This window comes from Acipenser ruthenus, chromosome 44 (genome assembly GCF_902713425.1).
Source record: "Acipenser ruthenus chromosome 44, fAciRut3.2 maternal haplotype, whole genome shotgun sequence".
NCBI classification, from domain to species: domain Eukaryota; kingdom Metazoa; phylum Chordata; class Actinopteri; order Acipenseriformes; family Acipenseridae; genus Acipenser; species Acipenser ruthenus.
The window spans coordinates 1,127,970-1,150,425 of record NC_081232.1 but is presented as its reverse complement, the minus strand read 5'-3'; the positions used below and the strand labels follow the sequence as shown (position 1 = coordinate 1,150,425).

Genomic DNA, 22,456 nt, shown 5'->3' with positions numbered 1-22,456 from the left:
TTTAAAACACTAAATCTGTGCTTGTTTTGAATAGCAAGTATTTGTAAAGGCATTTTCAACTAGAAATGGTAGCTTTTGTGAACAAAAACAAAGCATACCACGTAGCATAATCCAGAGGTCAAATGTTGTTCCTGGTTTACAGTCAGCTGGTTTAAAAATTCAAATACTGGTTTAAAACATGAAATATTTCATTGTTCCTGCAACTATAATTTACTTCTACTCTATATAGGTTTATAATGTAATTTAATATATTAAGTTATGGGCTTTTTTTATTGTCTGTCTCACATTGTGTGCAATTCCGAGTTCAGAGATAACAGTATCCCATATCATTACAGTAGTTATTTTCTATAAATGTATTTTATAAATAAAGGTTGTATTTGTTACTTTGCTATTTCCCATGCTTCAAGATACAGGGACATGTGTGTAGAAGGTAATGGGAATCTGATTATTCAGTCACGATTGCTTTCTTGTACTGTAGATAGATTGTGCTCCAATGAGATTCGACCACACCTAGCTGAATTCCCTGCACATAAACATGCAACAGTGCATTTCATTTTGGCCTTTGCACAAACTCAGTTAGTAAGACACTTGCTTACTAGACATAAACAGCTTTCTGATTTATTTGCATCTTTTGCTTTGCATCTTTTAGCATCATGACAGGGGTTAGTTTTCCATTTACAATTTTCCAGGGTAATGAGGAAAAGGTTTGTGAGCCTGTTTGCTTACGGCTATCTGATTAAGACTATGCAGCAAGTGTAGGCGAAATGCATCCTCTGTAGGCGTTAGGCATCTCAGTCACCTTTTATGGGGGCACAAAGATGTGCTCGTAGATCGTCAAGGTTACCGGGAACGCCTACTCGGCCATATAGAGCAACAAAGGAATTTCTGGAAGCCATTATAACTTCAGTAACTTCCAGACAATTACCAGGTTCCCCATACAAGCATTTTTTTCAGTTGCACAGAGATGCTCTTCCCACATACCAGCACGTTTAGCATGTATGTAACACTTAAATATTGTGACGATATCACTATACATCATCCAGAGAGGGCAGGTTAGTGACGTGCACTGGGATGGCTCAAATTCTGCCAACAATTTCTTGATTTCTGTCAAGGTTTCCTTTATTATTTTATTATTATTTATTATTAGTTTATTTAGCAGATGCATTTATCCAAGGCGACTTACAGAGACTCGGGTGTGTGAACTATGCATCAGCTGCAGAGTCACTTACAATTACGTCTCACCCGAAAGACGGAGCACAAGGAGGTTAAGTGACTTGCTCAGGACCACACAATGAGTTAGTGGCGGAGATGGGATTTGAACCGGGGACCTCCTGGTTACAAGCCCTTTTCTTTAACCACTGGACCACACAGCCTCCTTTGCACCTGAGCACAGTTCTACTGCGTATTTTTCATTTTTTTCTTTCAAAGTCTCTACAATGTTTTCAACATGAAAAGAAAGTTCTGATAAACACTCTAGTCCCTTGTTCTCTGTTATAAGCATCTTCTCAAATACTTCCCAAATTAGCAGCATGGACCAAACTGTGAGCTCCAAGCAAGTGGTAGTAGTCTTTTCTGGCCATAATCTTGTTAGCTGTTCCTCTGACATGCCTGTGATTCAACTAAAATATCTTCAACGCCAGTATCTTTCATCAGATGTCCAATGGCACCCAAAGTTGGTTGCGATGTGGAAGCCACCCATACGTAGTATGAGTTTGTTGTACTCCTCTACTTCTTTTTTCTGCAGTACCAGGGCAATGTCATATATTGCTTGGTCACACGTCACAACAGTAAATTCCTGACCCATTTTACTGGCTAGTTTCATGCAGTAATCAATTGACTTTTTGACCACATTTGGATGTGTGGGAGACTGTGGAACTATAGACCCATAGCCTAAACAGTCTCTCTAGCCTCCTCCAAGATGAGATGTTCATTGAATACACTCCATGTAGGACAAAATAAATCTCATCTAATGCAATGAGCTGTGTGAGGCACAGTCTCACAAGATGCCACAGAAGGTTAATATTCTCACATGTTTCATACCTGCTTCTAGAGTGGTCATACAGCAGTTTCACCCCAGTTAAGGACCGACCCTTTCTTTGATCTTTGAGTCAAATTGCTTCTTTCAATCTGGAATGGACCCGGAGCTTGAATTCACAGCAGCACATACATGTTGAGCGAGGTTGAGAACAAGTTCTTCCTGATGTGATTCAAGGCTCACTCTTCCACTGTCACCAACTGCAATATCAGCTTCTGTTAAAAGCCATGCAAAGTGATTATATAAACTGTTGGTGACACGCTCAGATGATTCATCTATAGATACATCCATATTAATATCAGAAGTCTGCTGTCTCCCGGCCCTTATGTTTTGCCTGGATAAATTTCCTTCAAGTCATATCATACTTTTAGCTGAAAGATATAGCATCATTGTCAGCTGCTGTGGACTATGAATTGGTTCTGATCATCTTCTCCACTTTCTTCCATCCATTTCAATTCATAGATGTTGGATGAAATTTTTTCAGTTTGGAAAGAAGCTCACCAACATTTAGGTGAGAGGAACAGCGAAAACCAGAAGTACCAGTTGGTGTTTTGTAGTGATTTTCAAGGTGTCTTTTTAATTAGGATGCTCTATAGATATCTGCATTTTCAACTCCATGTTTGTTAAGGCAATGGCGATACTGATTGTGTAAGCTTGATATATAAAACACACTCCCTTCATTGAGAGTGGGGCATCTAGCTGAGAAATAAGTTCTTAAAAAAGCTATTTCATACATATCTCTGGTATCAGTGATAGTGGATTTTATTCTGGTGTTGAGGTAGGTGTTTAGGCAGGATCGATGATACTTCAAATTGTGTGCTACCATGTCGATACATGTGTCTCCAAAGACCTGAATTTTGGTCAGCATAGTATCATCTTTAAGTTCTTGGGCTTTCTTCAAAATTACATATTCACGTTCCTTTTGAAAAATGTTTATAAGGTGCCAGTTACCTGATTTGTCACGTTTTCTATCACAAGCAAAGCCGTTTTCTTTTAGATGGATAGGAGATGGTGTTGAAGAGCGTGTTCCTCACACATCTTTTCCAGGCCCACACAAGTGGATATGCTGGAAAATTCAGAATATTTCTGTCTCTTCTATTCTACAGTCTTCCGGTTTGTGTAGTTGTTTCTACATTGCGAATGCCAAACCGGATGTTTGGCCATGAATTCCTCCTGTACATTTACATCAGTGAAAAAAGTCAGAAAGACACATTATCTTCTCAGTTTTGAATTATACAGAGCAGGGATGGATATGAGAGCAGGGATGAATATGGTAAATCTCTGTAGCAAACCCTTGTCAGTACCATACTGACAAATCAGACATTTAGAATAGCCTGCGTGAGGCCTTGATCTCTTTTGACAAATAGAAAGTGCTGGTTCCATACTCCTCCCTCACTTACTGTTACCTGTGTACAAAAAAATGATGGGGTCAGCGGCTAGCCACTGCACTACCACCACACTGGCTGCATTAGTAACTGAATTAGAGGGCTTCAATACTGACTTAACTTTGTTTCAGATTACAATATGCTTGTAAGAGCTTTTAATAACTCAGCCAATCAGACACTGCTATAAAAAAAGAGTTCTCCAAAAACTACAGTGCATTCACAATAAATGGAACAACAATTTATATGCATAAAACAAAGTTGATTAAATTTTACTTTCTGAAAATAAAGTCTTCATTAATTTATAACGACTTGAATAGCTTGTTGCTAAGGAATGCCTATACCAAGTTTCATTTTAATTCAAAGACGATTTCTTCAGATATGATTAAATATGTGTGACATGCACATGAATGTACCGCAGGACATATGGACAGGCCCCACCACTGTATCTCCTGAGCGAGAGATAACAGTATACTTATAGCGCAACACAATCCAGATATAATAAGGAGCAAAAGTTAATTCAAGGCACCCAGTTATAAAATACATTTATAATGCTAGAATGTAATATAGTAACAAAAAATATTAGGCCACTAACCTGCTAAAGAAGGTACAACCAAGCAGTGCTTTTAATCCAAGGGTTTCATAGACGGTGGGGTAGAAGGTTCAGTTGAAAGAACCCTTAAATTCCACCCTACAGTTCAGTTGACTTGGCATGTAGGTGTTCATGGCATCAATGTAAACTACGTGTAACAAGATACAATGTCTCATCTCTTGGGTTATGCTACAGGGTATGCCTTGTTTTTGTTCACAAAAGCTATCATTTCTAGTTGAAAATACCTTTACAAATACTTGCTATTCAAAACAAGCACAGATTTAGTGTTCAAAAGAATAATTTATAAAGTTATAAAAAGCTCCAATAAAAACATTTCTGAAAAAAATGGGTAAACATTGAAAAAGGCCCAAAAAGTGTGATACATTTATGATACGTTGATTTTTCTTTTTGTTTTTTTTTGTTTGTTAAACAAAGTTGAAAAAGAAAACTTTTTGCCTGAAATAAGAGTTTTTCATTTTTTGGGATTTTCAGTATTTTTTTGGAAAAAAATGTTGACATCATTAAAGTTTAAACTTCCTGGATGTTTAAACTTTTTTTTTAAAAATTTTTATTTTTAATGGATTTAGGAGTATAGCAGAACGAGACAGGTGCATCCATTCTTAGTCAGGGATCCACGGTGATAAAAGTAGTCTAAGAATGGGCTACAGTCAATTTTCATTGAAAACGAACCTGCATTAAAACAGGCTAGCTTCCAGACAGTGTCATATTTACAGCTGTAGCGCTGCCGAGGTTTACAATATTAAATAGCACGTTAGTCAGGACGGCCGAGTGGTCTAATTGCACTCTTCTAAACCTCCATGTTTCATTCAAATACTCTGTTTTATTCTCCAACTGCTGTCAATCACATTTTATTTCCCAATATTATATATATTTGACTTAATAAATTAATGCACTTATAAAACTAACTTAAAAATAACTAGAATTTGGTTGCCAGAGTGACGTAATAGCAACAAGATTTACAGTGAACGGTAAGCTGGTATATTTGCAGCTGACACTACTATTACACCATACAAACAAACGGGAGCGTCAACGACATCAGCTTTCTAGTTAATTGTAGTGAAACCGGTAAACCGAAACCTAAGAACTGTTTATTATTATTATTATTATTATTATTATTATTATTATTATTATTATTATTATTATTATTTATTTCTTAGCAGACGCCCTTATCCAGGGCGACTTACAATCGCAAGCAAATACATTCAAGTGTTACAATATAAGTCATACAATAAGAACAAGAAATACAATAATTCTCAAGTGTGACAAACCACAATTCAATAATACAGCAGATAATAGTGAAAGTTACATCAGGATATGATTAAGTACAAAATACTACAGATTAAACCACTTGGCAGATTACAATATTCTGAGGTACAGGATTAAATGCAGTAAAATAGGGGGCAGATAAGAGCAAAATAAAGCATATTTAAATGAAGGGTGATAGTGTCACAGGATACAACAGAGGAGTTCTACAGGTGCTGTTTGAAGAGGTGAGTCTTAAGGAGGCGCCGGAATGTGGTCAGGGACTAGACTCGAACGTGACTGTGGAGCAGTGTGATTTAAAGTACACGTCTAAAGTGTTACATGTTGTTGCAATTCTGTTCCAAATTAAAAATGCGCGCCAAGAGGAACCAAAAGACAAACACTTGCTGGTTTCTGGGGGAGAGGCAAGACAAGATAGCCAATCTACAGCAGGCAGGAAACAACCAATGACATGAATGAAAAGGTCATACTGCCCCGCCCTCATCCACTATGACGTCTTTAATATTATAATAAGTTTTGCACCGTTTTGTCCAATCACGAATGAGTCAGTGTGTATAAAATGGCAGGAGAGCAGACCCAGATTTATTATTGTGATATTTTAAATTACAGTGAAGATGTCTGGAAGAGGAAAGACCGGCGGTAAAGCCCGTGCTAAGGCAAAGACCCGCTCCTCCAGGGCAGGACTGCAGTTCCCAGTCGGCCGTGTCCACAGGCTGCTGCGGAAGGGAAACTATGCTCAGCGTGTCGGCGCTGGAGCACCGGTCTATCTGGCCGCTGTGCTCGAGTACCTGACTGCTGAAATCCTGGAGCTGGCCGGGAACGCCGCCCGGGACAACAAGAAAACCAGAATCATCCCGCGTCACCTGCAGCTCGCTGTCCGCAACGACGAGGAGCTCAACAAGCTGATGGGAGGCGTCACCATCGCTCAGGGCGGAGTGCTGCCCAACATCCAGGCCGTGCTGCTGCCCAAGAAAACCGAGAAGCCAGCCAAGAAGTAAATCACTCGGACGCCGCTTTTAAGATCTTATGGAACCACAAAGGCTCTTTTAAGAGCCACCCAATTTTTCTATGAAAGTGCATCGAATCGTTTTGTTTATTGTCGGAACAATACCAAACTGAGCATTGCAGCAATTAATAGTGTGTGTGGTAGTACAACGTTACTATGTATCTGTTCGTAGCGATATCAGACACGGCCTTTATCACAGCAGGAGAGAAAGGGAGGTCTTTTTCTTACCGTTCACGGCAGCAGTCAGAAGAACAAAAAGTAAACCACAGAAGTCTTAATTCAGTAAAAGAAACTGCCGTGTGTTATATAGAGATGCGCAAATTGTTATGAACGCCGCGACAATAATTAGATTATCGATAACAATTAATAGAATGGTCTCACCTGCTACGTTCGGTTATATTTTTTAAATGGGTATATTTTCTTTAGGGTTAAGGGTACATGGTTGGATTATTTTCATTTGTTTATGTATTTTCTCTCGCCGTATATAAGTGTTTCTTGTCTGCTGTTGACTGTTTTCCGTTACAATTTTAAAAAACAGCCAGCTTAATTTGAATGGAATGTATTTCTTAATACTGGGGATAAGCAATCTTTTCCTGAATGACTATACTGTATTAAAAAAAAGGCGCCAATTGAGAATCTGGAATATAACCAATGAGGAAAATAAACCCGCCCTAATGTGTCACAGCCTATCAGGACAGCTCAGTTCCTCTATATAGTCTCTGGTGTCGGCTGCGTGTATTACTTTGTACAGTTTTTCATACTGTGTAGAAGAGTTTGAAGATGGCACGAACCAAGCAGACCGCTCGTAAGTCCACCGGTGGAAAGGCTCCCAGGAAGCAGCTCGCTACCAAGGCTGCCCGAAAGAGCGCTCCCGCTACCGGCGGCGTGAAGAAACCTCACCGCTACAGGCCTGGGACTGTGGCTCTGAGGGAGATCCGCCGCTATCAGAAATCCACCGAGCTGCTGATCCGCAAGCTGCCCTTCCAGCGGCTGGTCAGAGAAATCGCTCAGGATTTCAAGACCGACCTGCGCTTCCAGAGCTCCGCTGTGATGGCGCTGCAAGAGGCTAGTGAGGCTTACCTGGTCGGGCTCTTTGAGGACACCAACCTGTGTGCCATTCACGCCAAGAGAGTCACCATCATGCCCAAAGACATCCAGCTGGCCCGCCGCATCCGTGGAGAACGCGCTTAAACTGCAAAACCCTTAAAACAGTGAAACCCAAAGGCTCTTTTCAGAGCCACCCACTGCTCTAAAAGTGTTATGTTCCATTAACTAAAAAAAGGTGTATCTATTAATCAAGCAATCTTTATTTTATATAGCGCCTTTCATAGTGCAGTACCATCGCAAAGCGCTTTACAAGATGCAGTAACAAGAAAATCCATAATACTTTAAATAGAGAAATGCATAGTACACGATATTCAGTAAAAAAAATAAATAGTACATTAAGTAGAGTGGAAAGTGCATAATGCATGATAGTAACATACATGAAATAGTAGCAGCTAATAGCAGATATCAGGGTTAAGTGCGTGGAAAGAGAGACCAGGCGGGTCCGTCAGTTGATTTAATGTACTGTATGCGTTAGATGTTCTGTATTGTTTTTACATTTTGCAATTGGAACATGCTCCCAATATATTACAATGACAGTATTTTACGCTTTTTCGTACCAACATTATAGTCTTAGAACTATCAAAAATAATGGTTGATTGATATTTACAGGAAAAGAGAGGCCACTTAGACAAAACCAAGGATTTGATATCAGATATAAAGCTAACAACGTTAAAATTCAGAACAATTTAACAGCGCTTATACTTAATCAGGTAGCGAATGGTTTACTCTAATATTACACTATTAAGCCGTGTGCTAAAACATCACAGGAGTGTCACGTTTATTATGTATATAAGGAAAATCTGCTCTCTTTAGAAAGATGTGTTGGCTCTGAAAAGAGCCTTTGGGTTCATTGTTACATCGTCGCTTTAGCTGCTCACTTCTTTTTAGGAGCTGCCTTCTTCGCTGCGGGTTTAGCTGCCTTGGTCACCCTTTTAGGTTTAGGCGCTGCCTTCGCTTTCTTCGGGCTCTTCTTTACGACCTTTTTAGGCTTGGCAGCCGCTTTCTTCGGGCTCTTGGGAGCCTTCTTTACAACTTTCGGTTTCTTCGCTTTCGTGGGAGTCTTCTTGGGTGTCGCTGGTTTCTTTGCCGAAACCTTTTTCGTTGTTTTCTTGACAACCGTTTTCTTTGCCGCTGGTTTCTTGGGAGCTGCCTTCTTCTTGGCCGCCTTCTCCTTGGCTTCAGCCGCCTGTTTATTGAGCTTGACGGAGCCCGAGGCGCCGGTGCCCTTGGTCTGTAGCAGGGTCTCCTTGGTCACCAGGCTCTTGAGGGCTCTATTGACGAGGGAGTTGTTCTTCTCCACATCGTAGCCGCCGGCCTGCAGGATCTTCTTGAGCGCCGCCACGGACAGCCCGCTGCGCTCCTTGGAGGCAGACACAGCCTTGACGATCAGCTCCGACACGCTGGGACCCGATTTCTTGGGCTTGGCCGCGGTCTTCTTCTTGGGAGCTTTAGCCGGAGCAGGAGCGGCTGGTGCTGGAGCAGTTTCTGCCATTTCTAAGAGTTTTGAACACAAAGAAAACTATCAATAATACAAACGCGCAACACAGACCTTGTGTGTGTCAGAGAATGTGAGCAGAAAGGCGGAGAGCGGAAGTTATTGGCATGATGAGAACCGTGTAGACTCAACTGACTCGCAGGCAACCCGCTCATTATGAAATCGTCCTGTCTTGTGTTTTCTACCCGCACAAAATATACAATTTGACAGTGAAACAGGAACAAATAAACACAAACAACCGAGCGGATCAAAAGAGAAAGGTTGTGTTTACAATATAACTTATTCTTTAACCAGGAACTTTACTGCATTTTTAATTGAGGTGACCAAAGCTGCAGTATCCTCCAGCGAAACCAAACTGCTCGCTCAGTACTTCGCTATATTTTATTATATAAAATGACGACTTTAAGGTTTAAAGTAACTGTACGAGTCGTTTCACAAACGAGAAGGCTGTCAAACACAAATGAATAAGTCTGAAGCGTGAGGTTTGTAAAACTGGACATTTAATCACCTTTATGTGAGGCGCGGTTAACACACTGCAGCACGCACTGCCGGAACATCCCATTTGTAATCGATCGGGAGAATTACTTTATTGAATTGTATTTCTTTTTATCCCTGACCCACACTTGTTGCAACAGTTAAATTAAACTGGCTTTACCCCAGCATTCTCTGAGTAGTTTAAATATATTACTGGTGGTGCATTTAATAGGGAATGCCACCGCTGTCTTCTGATGAGAAACAAGGTTGCTACTTTCATGATAGACTCTGTGTGTGTGTGTGTGTGTACAAACATGTATTCGTCTCTGCACAAATATAACTGTGATACGCAGGAAAATAATGTATGTAGAAAAAAGTGAAACAACGTATTTTGAAGCAGTTTAATGAGTCTGCCCAGCTGCTGCTTTTGTCCTTGTAATACATGTGTAACAAATGTGTATTCTAGTCATATGTTCCATACTTTTTTGTATATATAACTAATATTGAGATACTTTAATAACCCCATGATTGCACACGGCACTTTAAAGGTGTTGATAATGCATTGTTGAATTAATTATACAAAATCTGAATGCTGTTGTCATTTACAATAGATTGATGTTTTAACAATCGGTTTCATCCTTTCATGTGTTGCGGTTATTTCACTGCTTATAATTGACAAACCTGGTACTTCTTTAGACACTGCACATTGTTAATTCTTTCTATTTAAACTATCTGGTTGATATCTTAAATTATGTCATTGGCATCTAATTTCCTTGTCTGTCTTTTCGCTGTATATGTGCTTTGTTGGAAAGACTTGGGAGAGATTTTTGGAATTGCAACATAGGCCCGGACCAAATCAAAACTTTCACAACCCGCTAATCACAATTTCCGAAACTGTATTTAATAGCGTTTTCTTTTTATGACTAGAAGAAATAAGATTATAAAAAAAACGCTATTAAATACAGTTTTGTAAATTGCGATAAGCGGGTTGTCGAAGTTTTGCTTTGGTCCCAGCCCTAGTGAGAGAGAGGAACAGCAAGGACGAGCGGGGCTGTGGCGTGTATTGAAGTCTATGGAAAGAAAGTGAGAATACTGATTCTGTTTGTTTTCGAGGCATACAGAAACGGGATGGCAGCCGACCTCTCCGTGTGATTGTTGGTTGATTGGTTGAAGTCCGCTGCTCTGTCCTTGCGATTCTTCCCTCTCAGTCAGGTTTATTGAATGGTGTAATAGCTGCCGTATTTTATTGAAATTGTGTTTTTAACTTTTCTTTGCCTACTTGGTTATTTCTTGTGTATCTTAAACTTAAATTAAACATTGTAAACTCTTATATATATATATAGAATAGCTTTTTCTGTGTAGGTACCGTTTAAATCTATACAGCGCTTCTTGAAGGCTATACCTCCTGGAGGTCTGGGTTGGTACTGCACCCCAACCTTATTCACAGCACACTGTTTATTATATGGCGGTACTATTGGTGTGATTTATTGATTTAGTTGAGCTTTGTATGGTTTATTTTATGTGTATTTGATTGATTTGTATAGTATTGGAATTAGAGTTTGGTTTTGTTCACTATTCTGTGTTATTTGATTTGGTTTCTTTTGCACTTTTCCTGTGGGTTGGACAGAGCTGCGTCTCCAGCCAGCCACCCCTCCTGGTACAGCTGTGACTGAAAAAAAAACAAAGCTGATCTGTATTTTTATAAAAACCTGTGCCTAGGGCATTCATTGAAAGGTTATTGTGATATATATATCAGCAGTGTGCAGTAGTGGTTAGGGCTCTGGACTCTTGACCGGAGGGTCGTGGGTTCAATCCCCGGTCGGGGACACTGCTGCTGTACCCTTGAGCAAGGTACTTTACTGAGATTGCTCCTGTAAAAACCCAACTGTATAAATGGGTAATTGTATGTAAAAATAATGTGATATCTTGTAACAATTATAAGTCGCCCTGGATAAGGGTGTCTGATAAGAAATAAATAATAATAAAATACTGTGTGTGTATAAACATGTATTCACCTCTGCACAAATATAACTGTAATACGCAGGAAAATAAATAACTATTATGTAAAAAAAGTGAAAAAACATATTTTGAAGCAGTTTAATGAATCTGCCCAGCTGCTTCTTTTGTCTTTGTAATACATATATTTAAGACTACTGCAAAAAATTGTAAAAATAAATAAATAAATAAAATAAATAAATAAATAAATAAATAAATAAATAAATAAATAAATAACGACAATTCAATAACTCCACATTCGCGTTGTTAATCAGCGACACTGTGCAGTGAATTCGCGTCAGCAGTTTCGTGGTTAACACGCGCTCACAGACACTGCTCGGTGGTGGGCGGGTCTGATGTGTGCGCGCTCTTTTTTGCTGGCTGCTTTTTCAATCAGGTCCGATCATTCTGCATATAACAGAACATTGGGTTCTGTTTTAAGCATTGTGTTAATTTTATAATACACAGTTACAATATGTCTGGAAGAGGCAAAGGCGGTAAAGGACTTGGGAAAGGAGGTGCCAAGCGTCATCGCAAAGTGCTACGTGATAACATCCAGGGCATCACCAAGCCTGCTATCCGCCGCCTGGCTCGCCGCGGAGGAGTGAAGCGAATCTCCGGGCTGATCTATGAAGAGACCCGCGGGGTGTTGAAGGTGTTTCTGGAGAATGTGATCCGGGATGCCGTCACCTACACTGAGCACGCCAAGAGAAAGACCGTCACCGCTATGGATGTGGTGTATGCTCTGAAGCGCCAGGGTCGCACTCTGTACGGATTCGGAGGTTAAGGATTTTCATCGGCTACATTTGAACACAAAGGCTCTTTTCAGAGCCACCCACAATATCAAACGAAAGTTTAAATCCATTTACTGATTATTCACTTTCTGTAGTACGAGAAAAAGTTATTTGAGTTAGGGTGTGTATTTTCTTTATGTATTTCAATATTATATTTTAAGTTATATATACACGAACACACATTTTCAAAGTTGTTTTTGTTTCAAGAATGATTGCATTAATAAAAGTTCAGCTAAAGTATGAACGGGCAAAGGTAATAATTTTATATTGGTGTTAACTGGGGAAGGCGGTATTGTTCTAGAAACTTGAACAGGCTTGGGGTAAAACACGCCGCTGTTTCGCAGCATCAGCCCTTGAACAAACTGTTGATCCTGTAGAAACAGCAGTACATTCAAAGTACATCATCTTAATTTATAATGTCTGCATTGAAAAAGTCCAATGCGCCCCCATGTGTCTGAAAGAGAGTCTGGGATCAATAATCTCCTAACAACCAAACGAGCAAGATGGGCTGAATGGCCTCCTCTCGTCTGTGATGAATGTTACTAATACAAGCAGTCTGGCCGCGCTGTGTAACAGACCTGCCTTCGATAGCTCAGTTGGTAGAGAGGAGGACTGTAGTGGAAATACACGGGCATCCTTAGGTCGCTGGTTCAAATCCGGTTCGGAGGACAGAATTTTTTACTTTATATCAATCACTGTTGTAACACTGTATCTTCAATCGAGAGTCAAGTTGCACTAAATTATGCCGCAATTTGAGCCAAGATGGCTGACACAGAGAGACAGATGCTTAGCTTCCTCGATGTTCGTTTGGCTGTCAAGGTAACCGCGCCCCCAGTGTTGAGTATTGTCTTCTCTTTGCAACAATACTGAAAAGGGCTCGTTCTGTAATGTTAGTTGAAGGTATATTTTTGAATAGTGGTAATACTTTGCAAGATATTCATGAAAAGTTTTTGTTATAAATATAGATTAGAAAAATAAAACAAAAATGAATAAGTTTGAAGCGTGAGGTTCGTAAAACTGGACATTTAATCACCTTTATGTGAGGCGCGGTTAACACACTGCAGCACGCACTGCCGGAACATCCCATTGTAATCGATCGGGAGAATTACTTTATTGAATTGTTTTATTTCTCTTCATCCCTGACCCACACTTGTTGCAACAGTTAAATTAAACTGGCTTTACCCCGGCATTCTCTGAGTAGGTTAAATATATTACTGGTGGTGCATTTCATAGGGAATGCCACCGCTGTCTTCTGATGTAAAACAAAGTACCTCCCCGTCGGGGAATTGAACCCCGGTCTCCCGCGTGACAGGCGGGGATACTGACCACTATACTAACGAGGAGGAGATGTCTAAACCGACTATCGATAGGATTCTGAAGGAGTGTAATTCACTGAATGAATTACACAGCTGTGCGTATGTGTAGAATTGAAACATGCAGCACTGCCCTCTGAAGCTCTCAACACAACTTCTGTGAGATTGTATGTGTTGTGTTGTTTATTGAACACTAATACTTTTAGAACAGTTTCCCCCCCATTCCCGGTGTAGTGTTAGAAAGTGGTATATGGTCAGAATGTGCTATGTATACAACAACTTGACCTGTCTAATGCCAGAAAGTGATATGCTGTCAAATTGAAAGTGGTACTCTGTCAGATTTTGGTAGAGATGCAATCAATTGCGATCTGATGGGTGTTTTCCTAATAACTGTGTCACAAACATCAGCACCCTGAAATGAACCTGCATTAAAACGGGCTATCTTCCAGACAGTGCCATATTTATAGCTGTAGTGCTGCCCAGGTTTACAATATTAAACCGCACGGAAGTCTGGATGGCACTAAACCTGCATGTTTGATTCATATACTTTGCTGTATTCTACTACTGCTCTCAATCACCATTTTATTTACCAATATTATGGTCGCAATTTATGGCTTACAGTATAAGGACATGATAACCTCATTGTTTTTTTGCAATCCACATTGAAAAACACATTACTTCTATATTTGACTTAATAAATAAATTTAATGCACTTATAAAACTCCCCGCTCCACATAAATAAATAGTATTTGGCTGCCAGTGTGACCTAATAGCAACAAGATTTACAGTGAACGGTAAGCTGGTATATTTGCATCTGCCGCCATACAAACAAACGGGAGCGTCAACGACATCAGCTTTCTGGTTAATTGCAGTGAAACCAGTAAACCGAAACTTAGACATAGTAATTTAACTCGAACGTGACTGTGGAGCAGTGTGGTTTTCAACACTTCATGTTGTTGGGCAACTTTGTTCCAAATTAAAAATAAGCGCCAAGAGGAAACAAAAGACAAGCCAGCCAATCTACAGCAGGCAGGGAAAGATACAACCAATGACATGAATGAAAAGGACATACTGCCCCGCCCTCATCCGCGATGACGTCTCTAATATTCTGATAAGTATGTGTCGTTTTGTCCAATCACGAATGAGCGGGTGTGTATAAAAAAGCAGGAGAGCAGAAGCGCATTTATTGTTACTTTAAATTACAGTGAAGATGTCTGGAAGAGGAAAGACCGGTGGTAAAGCTCGTGCTAAGGCAAAGACTCGCTCCTCCAGGGCAGGACTGCAGTTCCCAGTCGGCCGTGTCCACAGATTGCTGCGGAAGGGAAACTATGCTCAGCGTGTCGGCGCTGGAGCCCCGGTCTATCTGGCTGCTGTGCTCGAGTACCTGACTGCTGAAATCCTGGAGCTGGCCGGGAACGCCGCCCGGGACAACAAGAAAACCAGAATCATCCCGCGTCACCTGCAGCTCGCTGTCCGCAACGACGAGGAGCTCAACAAGCTGATGGGAGGCGTCACCATCGCTCAGGGCGGAGTGCTGCCCAACATCCAGGCCGTGCTGCTGCCCAAGAAAACCGAGAAGCCAGCCAAGAAGTAAATCACTCGGACGACGCTTTTAAGATCTTAAACCCCAAAGGCTCTTTTAAGAGCCACCCAATTTTTCTATGAAAGCGCATCGACTCGTTTTGTTTATTGTCTGAATAATACCAAACTGAGCATTGTAGCAATTAAGTGTGGGTGGTAGTGCAGCGTTACCATGTATCTGTTAGCGATATCAAACAGTCCTTTCCCCAGCGCGTGTTGCTGACATTCCCCACATAATCACCACGTTCCTTACAAGGAGACAGTACCATACAGCATTAATTGATTGGTTTACTTTGTCTCCGATCGAGCTACATTGAAAAATGCTTCCAGCTGGAAATCCACCCCTCGTGTTTTACTTGTTGTTGCGGGTATAGACACGCAATCTTACAGAAATAGTCAAATAAAATCAATGTTTGCCTTGTAGTACATTTATCTTCTTTGCTAACTAACAGTTGCTATAAGCGACAGTAGGTCCAGCCCAATAGAAAGCAAGATTAAGTTTGGTAAAGCACAGGAACTTCAGGACAGCCCCGCTCAGATGCCACTGCGCCTGGAGGAAAGAGCGCTCAAAGAAAGAGAAGGACAAAGAAAATACAAGTGTTTCAATACAACCAAATCATAAAATACAAGCGCCATCAAATCGTAAATTGTAGTTATTTACGATTTGGTTTTTCAGCACAAACACCAGGGGGCAGTGAATACCTACTTCCCAAGCTTTAGTTTCAAGTTTCTTTACACACACAGTATTGTAGCGTAAGATCGTTGAAGTTTTTGTTTTTACCGCAAATGATTGCACTACGATTTCTTAACATACAATGTATTAAACACTAGCAGAGCAATATAATCGAATCGGGTGTTACCTTTTCTTAATAGCAATCACACAAGATAGGGGTTAAAACACGCTTGTCAAAATAAAACAATATACACAAAAGGAGAGAGCCCCAAATATCAAAAGAAAGCAACAATTACAGAGAAACAAAACACTGGCCAACGCGTCTCCAACAAAAAAAAAGAAAAAAACACACTACTACGCTTATTGTGTTATACATTAAAACAAGTAAACCGCCTAAAATCATTTAACACAAAAGAAAACAAACCATACATGTGTTTATGTATTTTCTCTCGCCATAATTAAGTATTGCTTGTCTGCTGTTGACCGTTTTTCCGATACAATTTAAAAAAAAACAGCCTGCTTAGTTTGAATGGAATGTATTTCTTAATACGGGGGATTAGTAATATGTTCCTGAATGACTACATTTATTAAAAAAAGGCGCCAACAGCTCAGAAACAATGACTGCTTAACAGAATGCGCGCAGAATTCAAATGTTCCAATCAATCATTGAGAATCTGGAATATAACCAATGAGGAACATAAACCCGGTCTAATGTGTCACAGCCTATCAGGACAGCTCAGTTCCTCTATATAGTCTCTGGTATCGCCTGCGTGTATTACTTTGTACAGTTTTTCATACTGTGTACTTGAGTTTGAAGATGGCACGAACCAAACAGACCGCTCGTAAGTCCACCGGTGGAAAGGCTCCCAGGAAGCAGCTCGCTACCAAGGCTGCGCGAAAGAGCGCTCCCGCTACCGGCGGCGTGAAGAAACCTCACCGCTACAGACCTGGGACTGTGGCTCTGAGGGAGATCCGCCGCTATCAGAAATCCACCGAGCTGCTGATCCGCAAGCTGCCCTTCCAGCGGCTGGTCAGAGAAATTGCTCAGGATTTCAAGACCGACCTGCGCTTCCAGAGCTCCGCTGTGATGGCGCTGCAAGAGGCTAGCGAGGCTTACCTGGTCGGGCTCTTTGAGGACACCAATCTGTGTGCCATTCACGCCAAGAGAGTCACCATCATGCCCAAAGACATCCAGCTGGCCCGCCGCATCCGTGGAGAACGCGCTTAAACTGCAAAACCCTTAAAACAGTGAAACCCAAAGGCTCTTTTCAGAGCCACCCACTTCTCTGAAAGTGTTATGTTCCATTAACTAAAAAAAGGTTTATCTATTAATCAAGCAATCTTTATTTTATATAGCGCCTTTCATAGTGCAGTACCATCGTAAAGCGCTTTACAAGATGCAGTAACAAGAAAATACATAATATTTTAAATACAGAGAAATGCATAGTACACGATATTCACAAAAAATAAATAGTACATTAAGTAGAGTGGAAAGTGCATAATGCATGATAGTAACATACATGAAATAATAGCAGCAATACAGCAGCTAATACCAGACATCAGGGTTAAAGTGCGTGGAAAGAGAGACCAGGCGGGTCCGTCAGTTGATTTAATGTACTGTATATGTTAGATGTTCTGTATTGTTTTTACATTTTGCAATTGGAACATGCTCCCAATATATTACAATGACAGTATTTTACGCTTTTTCGTACCAACATTATAGTCTTAGAACTATCAAAAATAATGGTTGATTGATATTTGCAGGAAAAGAGAGGCCACTTAGACAAAACCAAGGATCTGATATCAGATATAAAGCTAACAACGTTAAAATTGAGAACAATTTAACAGCGCTTATACTTAATCAGGTAGCGATTGGTTTACTCTAATATTACACTATTAAGCCGTGTGCTAAAACATCACAGGAGTGTCACGTTTATTATGTATATAAGGAAAATCTGTTCTTTTTAGAAAGATGTGTTGGCTCTGAAAAGAGCCTTTGGGTTCATTGTTACATCGTCGCTTTAACTGCTCACTTCTTTTTAGGAGCCGCCTTCTTCGCTGCGGGTTTAGCTGCCTTGGTCACCTTTTTAGGTTTAGGCGCTGCCTTCGCTTTCTTCGGGCTCTTCTTTACGACCTTTTTAGGCTTGGCAGCCGCTTTCTTCGGGCTCTTGGGCGCTTTCTTTACAGCTTTCGGTTTCTTCGCTTTCGTAGGAGTCTTCTTGGGTGTCGCTGCTTTCTTTGCCGAAACCTTTTTCGTTGTTTTCTTGACAACCGCTTTCTTTGCCGCTGGTTTCTTGGGAGCTGCCTTCTTCTTGGCCGCCTTCTCCTTGGCTTCAGCCGCCTTTTTGTTGAGCTTGAAGGAGCCCGAGGCGCCGGTGCCCTTGGTCTGTAGCAGGGTCTCCTTGGTCACCAGGCTCTTGAGGGCTCTATTGACGAGGGAGTTGTTCTTCTCCACATCGTAGCCGCCGGCCTGCAGGATCTTCTTGAGCGCCGCCACGGACAGCCCGCTGCGCTCCTTGGAGGCAGACACAGCCTTGACGATCAGCTCCGACACGCTGGGACCCGATTTCTTGGGCTTGGCCGCGGTCTTCTTCTTGGGAGCTTTAGCCGGAGCAGGAGCGGCTGGTGCTGGAGCAGTTTCTGCCATTTCTAAGAGTGTTGAACACAAAGAAAACTATCAATAATACAAACGCGCAACACAGACCTTGTGTGTGTCAGAGAATGTGAACAGAAAGGCGGAGAGCGGAAGTTATTGGCATGGTGAGAACCGTGTAGACTCAACTAACTCACAGGCAACCCGCTCATTATGAAATCGTCCTGTCTTGTGTTTTCTACCCGCACAAAATACACAATTTGACAGTGAAATAGGAACAAATAAACACAAACAACCGAGCGGATCAAAAGAGAAGGGTTGTGTTTACAATATAACGTATTCTTTAACCAGGAACTTTACTGCATTTTTAATTGATGTGACCAAAGCTGCAGTATCCTCCAGCGAAACCAAACTGCTCGCTCAGTACTTCGCTATATTTTATTCATATACCATGGCGAATTTAAGGTTTAAAGTAACTGTGTGATTCGTTTCACAAACGAGAAGGCTAGCCAAACACAACTTAATAAGTTCGAAGCGTGAGGTTCGTAAAACTGGACGTTTAATCACCTTTATGTGAGGCGCGATTAACACACTGCAGCACGCACTGCCTGAACATCCCATTGTAATCGATCGGGAGAATTACTTTATTGAATTGTTTGATTTCTCTTTATCCCTGACCCACACTTGTTAAAACAATGCAAGTACCCTGGCATCACCACAGCATTCTCTGAGTATTTTAAATATTTTACTGGTGGTGCATTTCATAGAAAATGCCACCTCTGTCTTCTGGTGAGAAAAAAACGTTATTCCATTCATATTTTAATTAATTCATGTTTCAATTAATATTTTAACTGCATTCTCGATGCAGTTTAAATATTTTACTGAAGGAATGCAACCTCTGTCTTCTGGTGAGAAAAAAAAATGTTATTTTCAAATATTCTGCTTGAGTATAAACGTGTTTTTTGGCCTCTGCACAAATACATTTGTAATACGTAGGAAAATAAGCAACCATTATGTAGAAATAACATGAAATAACTTTTTTAAAGCAGTTTAATGAATCTACCCAGCTCTTTCTTTGCTCCTTGTAATACAGCCATTTAAACAACTGCACCTAATACTGCAAAAAAAATCAATAAATAACAACATTCGCGTTGTTAATCAGCGACACTGTGCAGTGAATGCGCGTCAGCAGTTTCGTGCTTAACACGCGCTCACAGACACGGCTCAGTGGTGGGCGGGTCTGATGTTTGCGCGCTCTTCTTTGCTGGCTGCTTTTTCAATCAGGTCTGATCATTGTGCATATAATAGAACATCGGCTCCGTTTTCAGTTATTGTGTTAATTTTATAATACACATTTGCATTATGTCTGGAAGAGGTAAAGGCGGTAAAGGACTTGGGAAAGGAGGTGCCAAGCGTCATCGCAAAGTGCTCCGTGATAACATCCAGGGCATCACCAAGCCTGCTATCCGCCGCCTGGCTCGCCGCGGAGGAGTGAAGCGAATCTCCGGGCTGATCTATGAAGAGACCCGCGGGGTGTTGAAGGTGTTTCTGGAGAATGTGATCCGGGATGCCGTCACCTACACCGAGCACGCCAAGAGAAAGACCGTCACCGCTATGGATGTGGTGTATGCGCTGAAGCGCCAGGGTCGCACTCTGTACGGATTCGGAGGTTAAGGATTTTCATCGGCTACATTTGAACACAAAGGCTCTTTTCAGAGCCACCCACAATATCAAACGAAAGTTTAAATCCATTGATTGTTACATTTGTATCATACGAGGAAGTGATCTTTGTGTTTGACCGTGTGTTAACTGTGTACTTAGTTATGCATAGTGTTTATAGCTATATAGTGTGTGTTTGTATATATACTGTATATCACATGCAAAATAAGCATACAATCTGAATTGCAATCAAATTATATGCAACGTTCATTCTTTATTATTTCTATTAAATCATAATTGATGTATTTAGCAGAGACCATGTATTAATGTTTTGTTCTAACAATTTTATCCCCCCTTGAATTTTGCTTCATGGAAACAAACAATGCACTTTCTCGATTTAATTTTAAATACAAAAAATACCATCTCTTCTGCAAAACGCATGCCTCTATTAAGTGCGATTCAGTTTAAATCTTTTAGAAAGAAAGCATAACCTAAGTGTTCGCATATTTTGCATTTCAGTGAGAATCATAATGTGCTACGTCGTTTTGCCTGCAAAACATTATTTTGTACTGCTAATTGTTGCCAGACAGTATGCTAGTTTACATGTTTGTTTCACGTGAATGGACAATGCACGTGATAATGTACCAAAAAACGGTCTCAGTATTTTACCTTAAATCTCAATTTAAAAAATGCTTGTGAATTCAACACCCATTTACACAGGTAAACAAGAGTTTCTTGTGAAAATGTGAAGTAGTCATTTCCTAAAGTCGCTATAGGCTTTTATATATATATATAATATATAAAATGGCTCACCGCGGCATAATGCTAAGTGTACCATATTGTATGGACTTACATCTCATAGGAAAAGTAGCTGAGATTCGCAAACTGCACAACAAATTAGTGCATGCGCGTAAACATTATTATTATTTATTTATTTCTCAGCAGACGCCCTTATCCAGGGCGACTTACAATTCTTACAAGATCTCACATTATTTTTTACATACAATTACCTATTTATACAGATGGGTTTTTACTGGAACAATGTAGGTAAAGTACCTTGCTCAAGGGTACAGCACCTGGTCCCCCACCTGGAATTGACACCCCAAAACCCTCCAGTCAAGAGTCCTAACCACTTGATATGTTGTAATTGATATGAGAAAATTGCATAATTATACATTTCATTGTTTTATTTTCTCTTAATAAAAAAGTAAACAAACAGTAATCTAACTGAAAGCCTTGATTTAACACACTGATATTGATGTTCGTTTGGCTGTCAAGGTAACAGCGCCCCCAGTGTTGAGTATTGTCTTCCCTTTACGACAATACTGAAAAGGACTCGTTCTCTAATGTTTAGTTGGAGGTATGTTTGTCAAGACATCGTGTAAAGAAGTATTAGATTAGAAACATAATACAACAAAAATGTTTCTCCCTGCTGTGTAAATGAACCGCGGTCTCCCGCATAGCAGGGATACTGACCACTATACTAACGAGGAGGATCTGAATACAGAGTTTTTGTAACGGTATACATACGATGCGAAGCAATAGCTTACTAAACAAAACTGTAGGCTTTACAATAAACAATAGACTGCCAATAATAACATTATTAATGATAAAGGTAATGGTAATTTAAAGATCAATTGTATGCTGTCCAGGCATGTTCTCCTCACCAAGACTACAGTCCGCATTCATCCCACTGTAATATGTGCTTTAAATAGAGAAAAGAAAAGCGACGCACTTTCTATGAATTAGTATACAACTAGATATTTAAAGGAAAAAAAATCATGATATCAGAATAAAAAAACGCATCTTGTCAGAAGTGGGATTCGAACCCACGCCTCCAGGGGAGACTGCGACCTGAACGCAGCGCCTTAGACCGCTCGGCCATCCTGACTTCCGTTGCATTCATTTGTGTAAACCATGGCAACGCTACACAGCTGGCAGAGGCACACCTCTGCGTCGCAGAGATACATTCGTATTATTATTTATTTTACAATTTTGCACACATTTAAATAATGTAATCCTGCACATTAGACTTCCAAAGTAATATATTAAACAGGGGTTTAAATGCAGAGTGGAAACAAGGTCTAGATTAACAACAATTAACTTCTGCAGATTAAGCTGTTAAAATACGGATCTTGTATGATGTTCCATGTATTGTCGTTACACTATGTAGTTATCAATGAGGTTGTGTGCAAAAATGCAAGTTGTTATGAGTGCGTTTTAACATTATTTTTAGTTGTTGTAACATAGGTATTTTTTGTTATTGCCTTTTAATACTGTATCCATAAAAGTAGTAACTGCATTTCTCCTAGAGCATAACAAAATAAGAATGTTTACAAACGAGAGGAGGCCATTCGACCCACCTTGCTCGTTTGGTTGTTAGTAGCTTACTGATCCCAGAATCTCATCAAGCAGCTTCTTGAAGGATCCCAGGGTGTCAGCTTCAACAACATAACTGGGGAGTTGGTTCCAG

General features: G+C 40.4%; 5 protein-coding genes and 3 non-coding genes across 8 annotated transcripts; 4 read left to right on the top strand and 4 right to left on the bottom strand.

The window, feature by feature from the left end:
* The first annotated feature begins 5,883 nt into the window (after window positions 1-5,883).
* LOC117398944 (histone H2A-like) lies at window positions 5,884-6,347 on the top strand. Its single transcript, XM_033998044.3, has one exon. The coding sequence runs from the start codon at window positions 5,908-5,910 to the stop codon at window positions 6,289-6,291; it is 384 nt and encodes a 127-aa protein (XP_033853935.1). The 5' UTR covers window positions 5,884-5,907; the 3' UTR covers window positions 6,292-6,347.
* A 720-nt stretch (window positions 6,348-7,067) lies between these two features.
* LOC117398900 (histone H3.v1) lies at window positions 7,068-17,010 on the top strand. The gene is made up of 3 exons (XM_059012227.1): window positions 7,068-7,484; window positions 8,714-8,876; window positions 16,520-17,010. The coding sequence occupies exons 1-3, from the start codon at window positions 7,080-7,082 to the stop codon at window positions 16,957-16,959; spliced, it is 1,008 nt and encodes a 335-aa protein (XP_058868210.1). The 5' UTR covers window positions 7,068-7,079; the 3' UTR covers window positions 16,960-17,010.
* LOC117398910 (histone H1-like) lies at window positions 7,737-9,016 on the bottom strand. The gene has a single exon (XM_033998012.3). It carries the CDS (start codon window positions 8,896-8,898, stop codon window positions 8,281-8,283), a length of 618 nt encoding a protein of 205 aa, XP_033853903.3. The 5' UTR covers window positions 8,899-9,016; the 3' UTR covers window positions 7,737-8,280.
* On the top strand, window positions 12,746-12,833 carry trnay-gua (transfer RNA tyrosine (anticodon GUA)). Its single transcript is given in 2 exon segments — window positions 12,746-12,782; window positions 12,798-12,833. It is a non-coding gene; the product is annotated as a tRNA-Tyr (tRNA).
* On the bottom strand, window positions 13,436-13,507 carry trnad-guc (transfer RNA aspartic acid (anticodon GUC)). The gene has a single exon. It is a non-coding gene; the product is annotated as a tRNA-Asp (tRNA).
* LOC131709718 (histone H2A-like) lies at window positions 14,673-15,591 on the top strand. The gene has a single exon (XM_059012439.1). It carries the CDS (start codon window positions 14,688-14,690, stop codon window positions 15,069-15,071), a length of 384 nt encoding a protein of 127 aa, XP_058868422.1. The 5' UTR covers window positions 14,673-14,687; the 3' UTR covers window positions 15,072-15,591.
* A 696-nt stretch (window positions 17,011-17,706) lies between the features above and the next one.
* LOC117967179 (histone H1-like) lies at window positions 17,707-18,445 on the bottom strand. Its single transcript, XM_034914482.2, has one exon. It carries the CDS (start codon window positions 18,376-18,378, stop codon window positions 17,761-17,763), a length of 618 nt encoding a protein of 205 aa, XP_034770373.2. The 5' UTR covers window positions 18,379-18,445; the 3' UTR covers window positions 17,707-17,760.
* Window positions 18,446-21,791: 3,346 nt separating this feature from the next.
* trnal-cag (transfer RNA leucine (anticodon CAG)) lies at window positions 21,792-21,874 on the bottom strand. Its single transcript has one exon. It is a non-coding gene; the product is annotated as a tRNA-Leu (tRNA).
* Window positions 21,875-22,456: the final 582 nt, after the last annotated feature.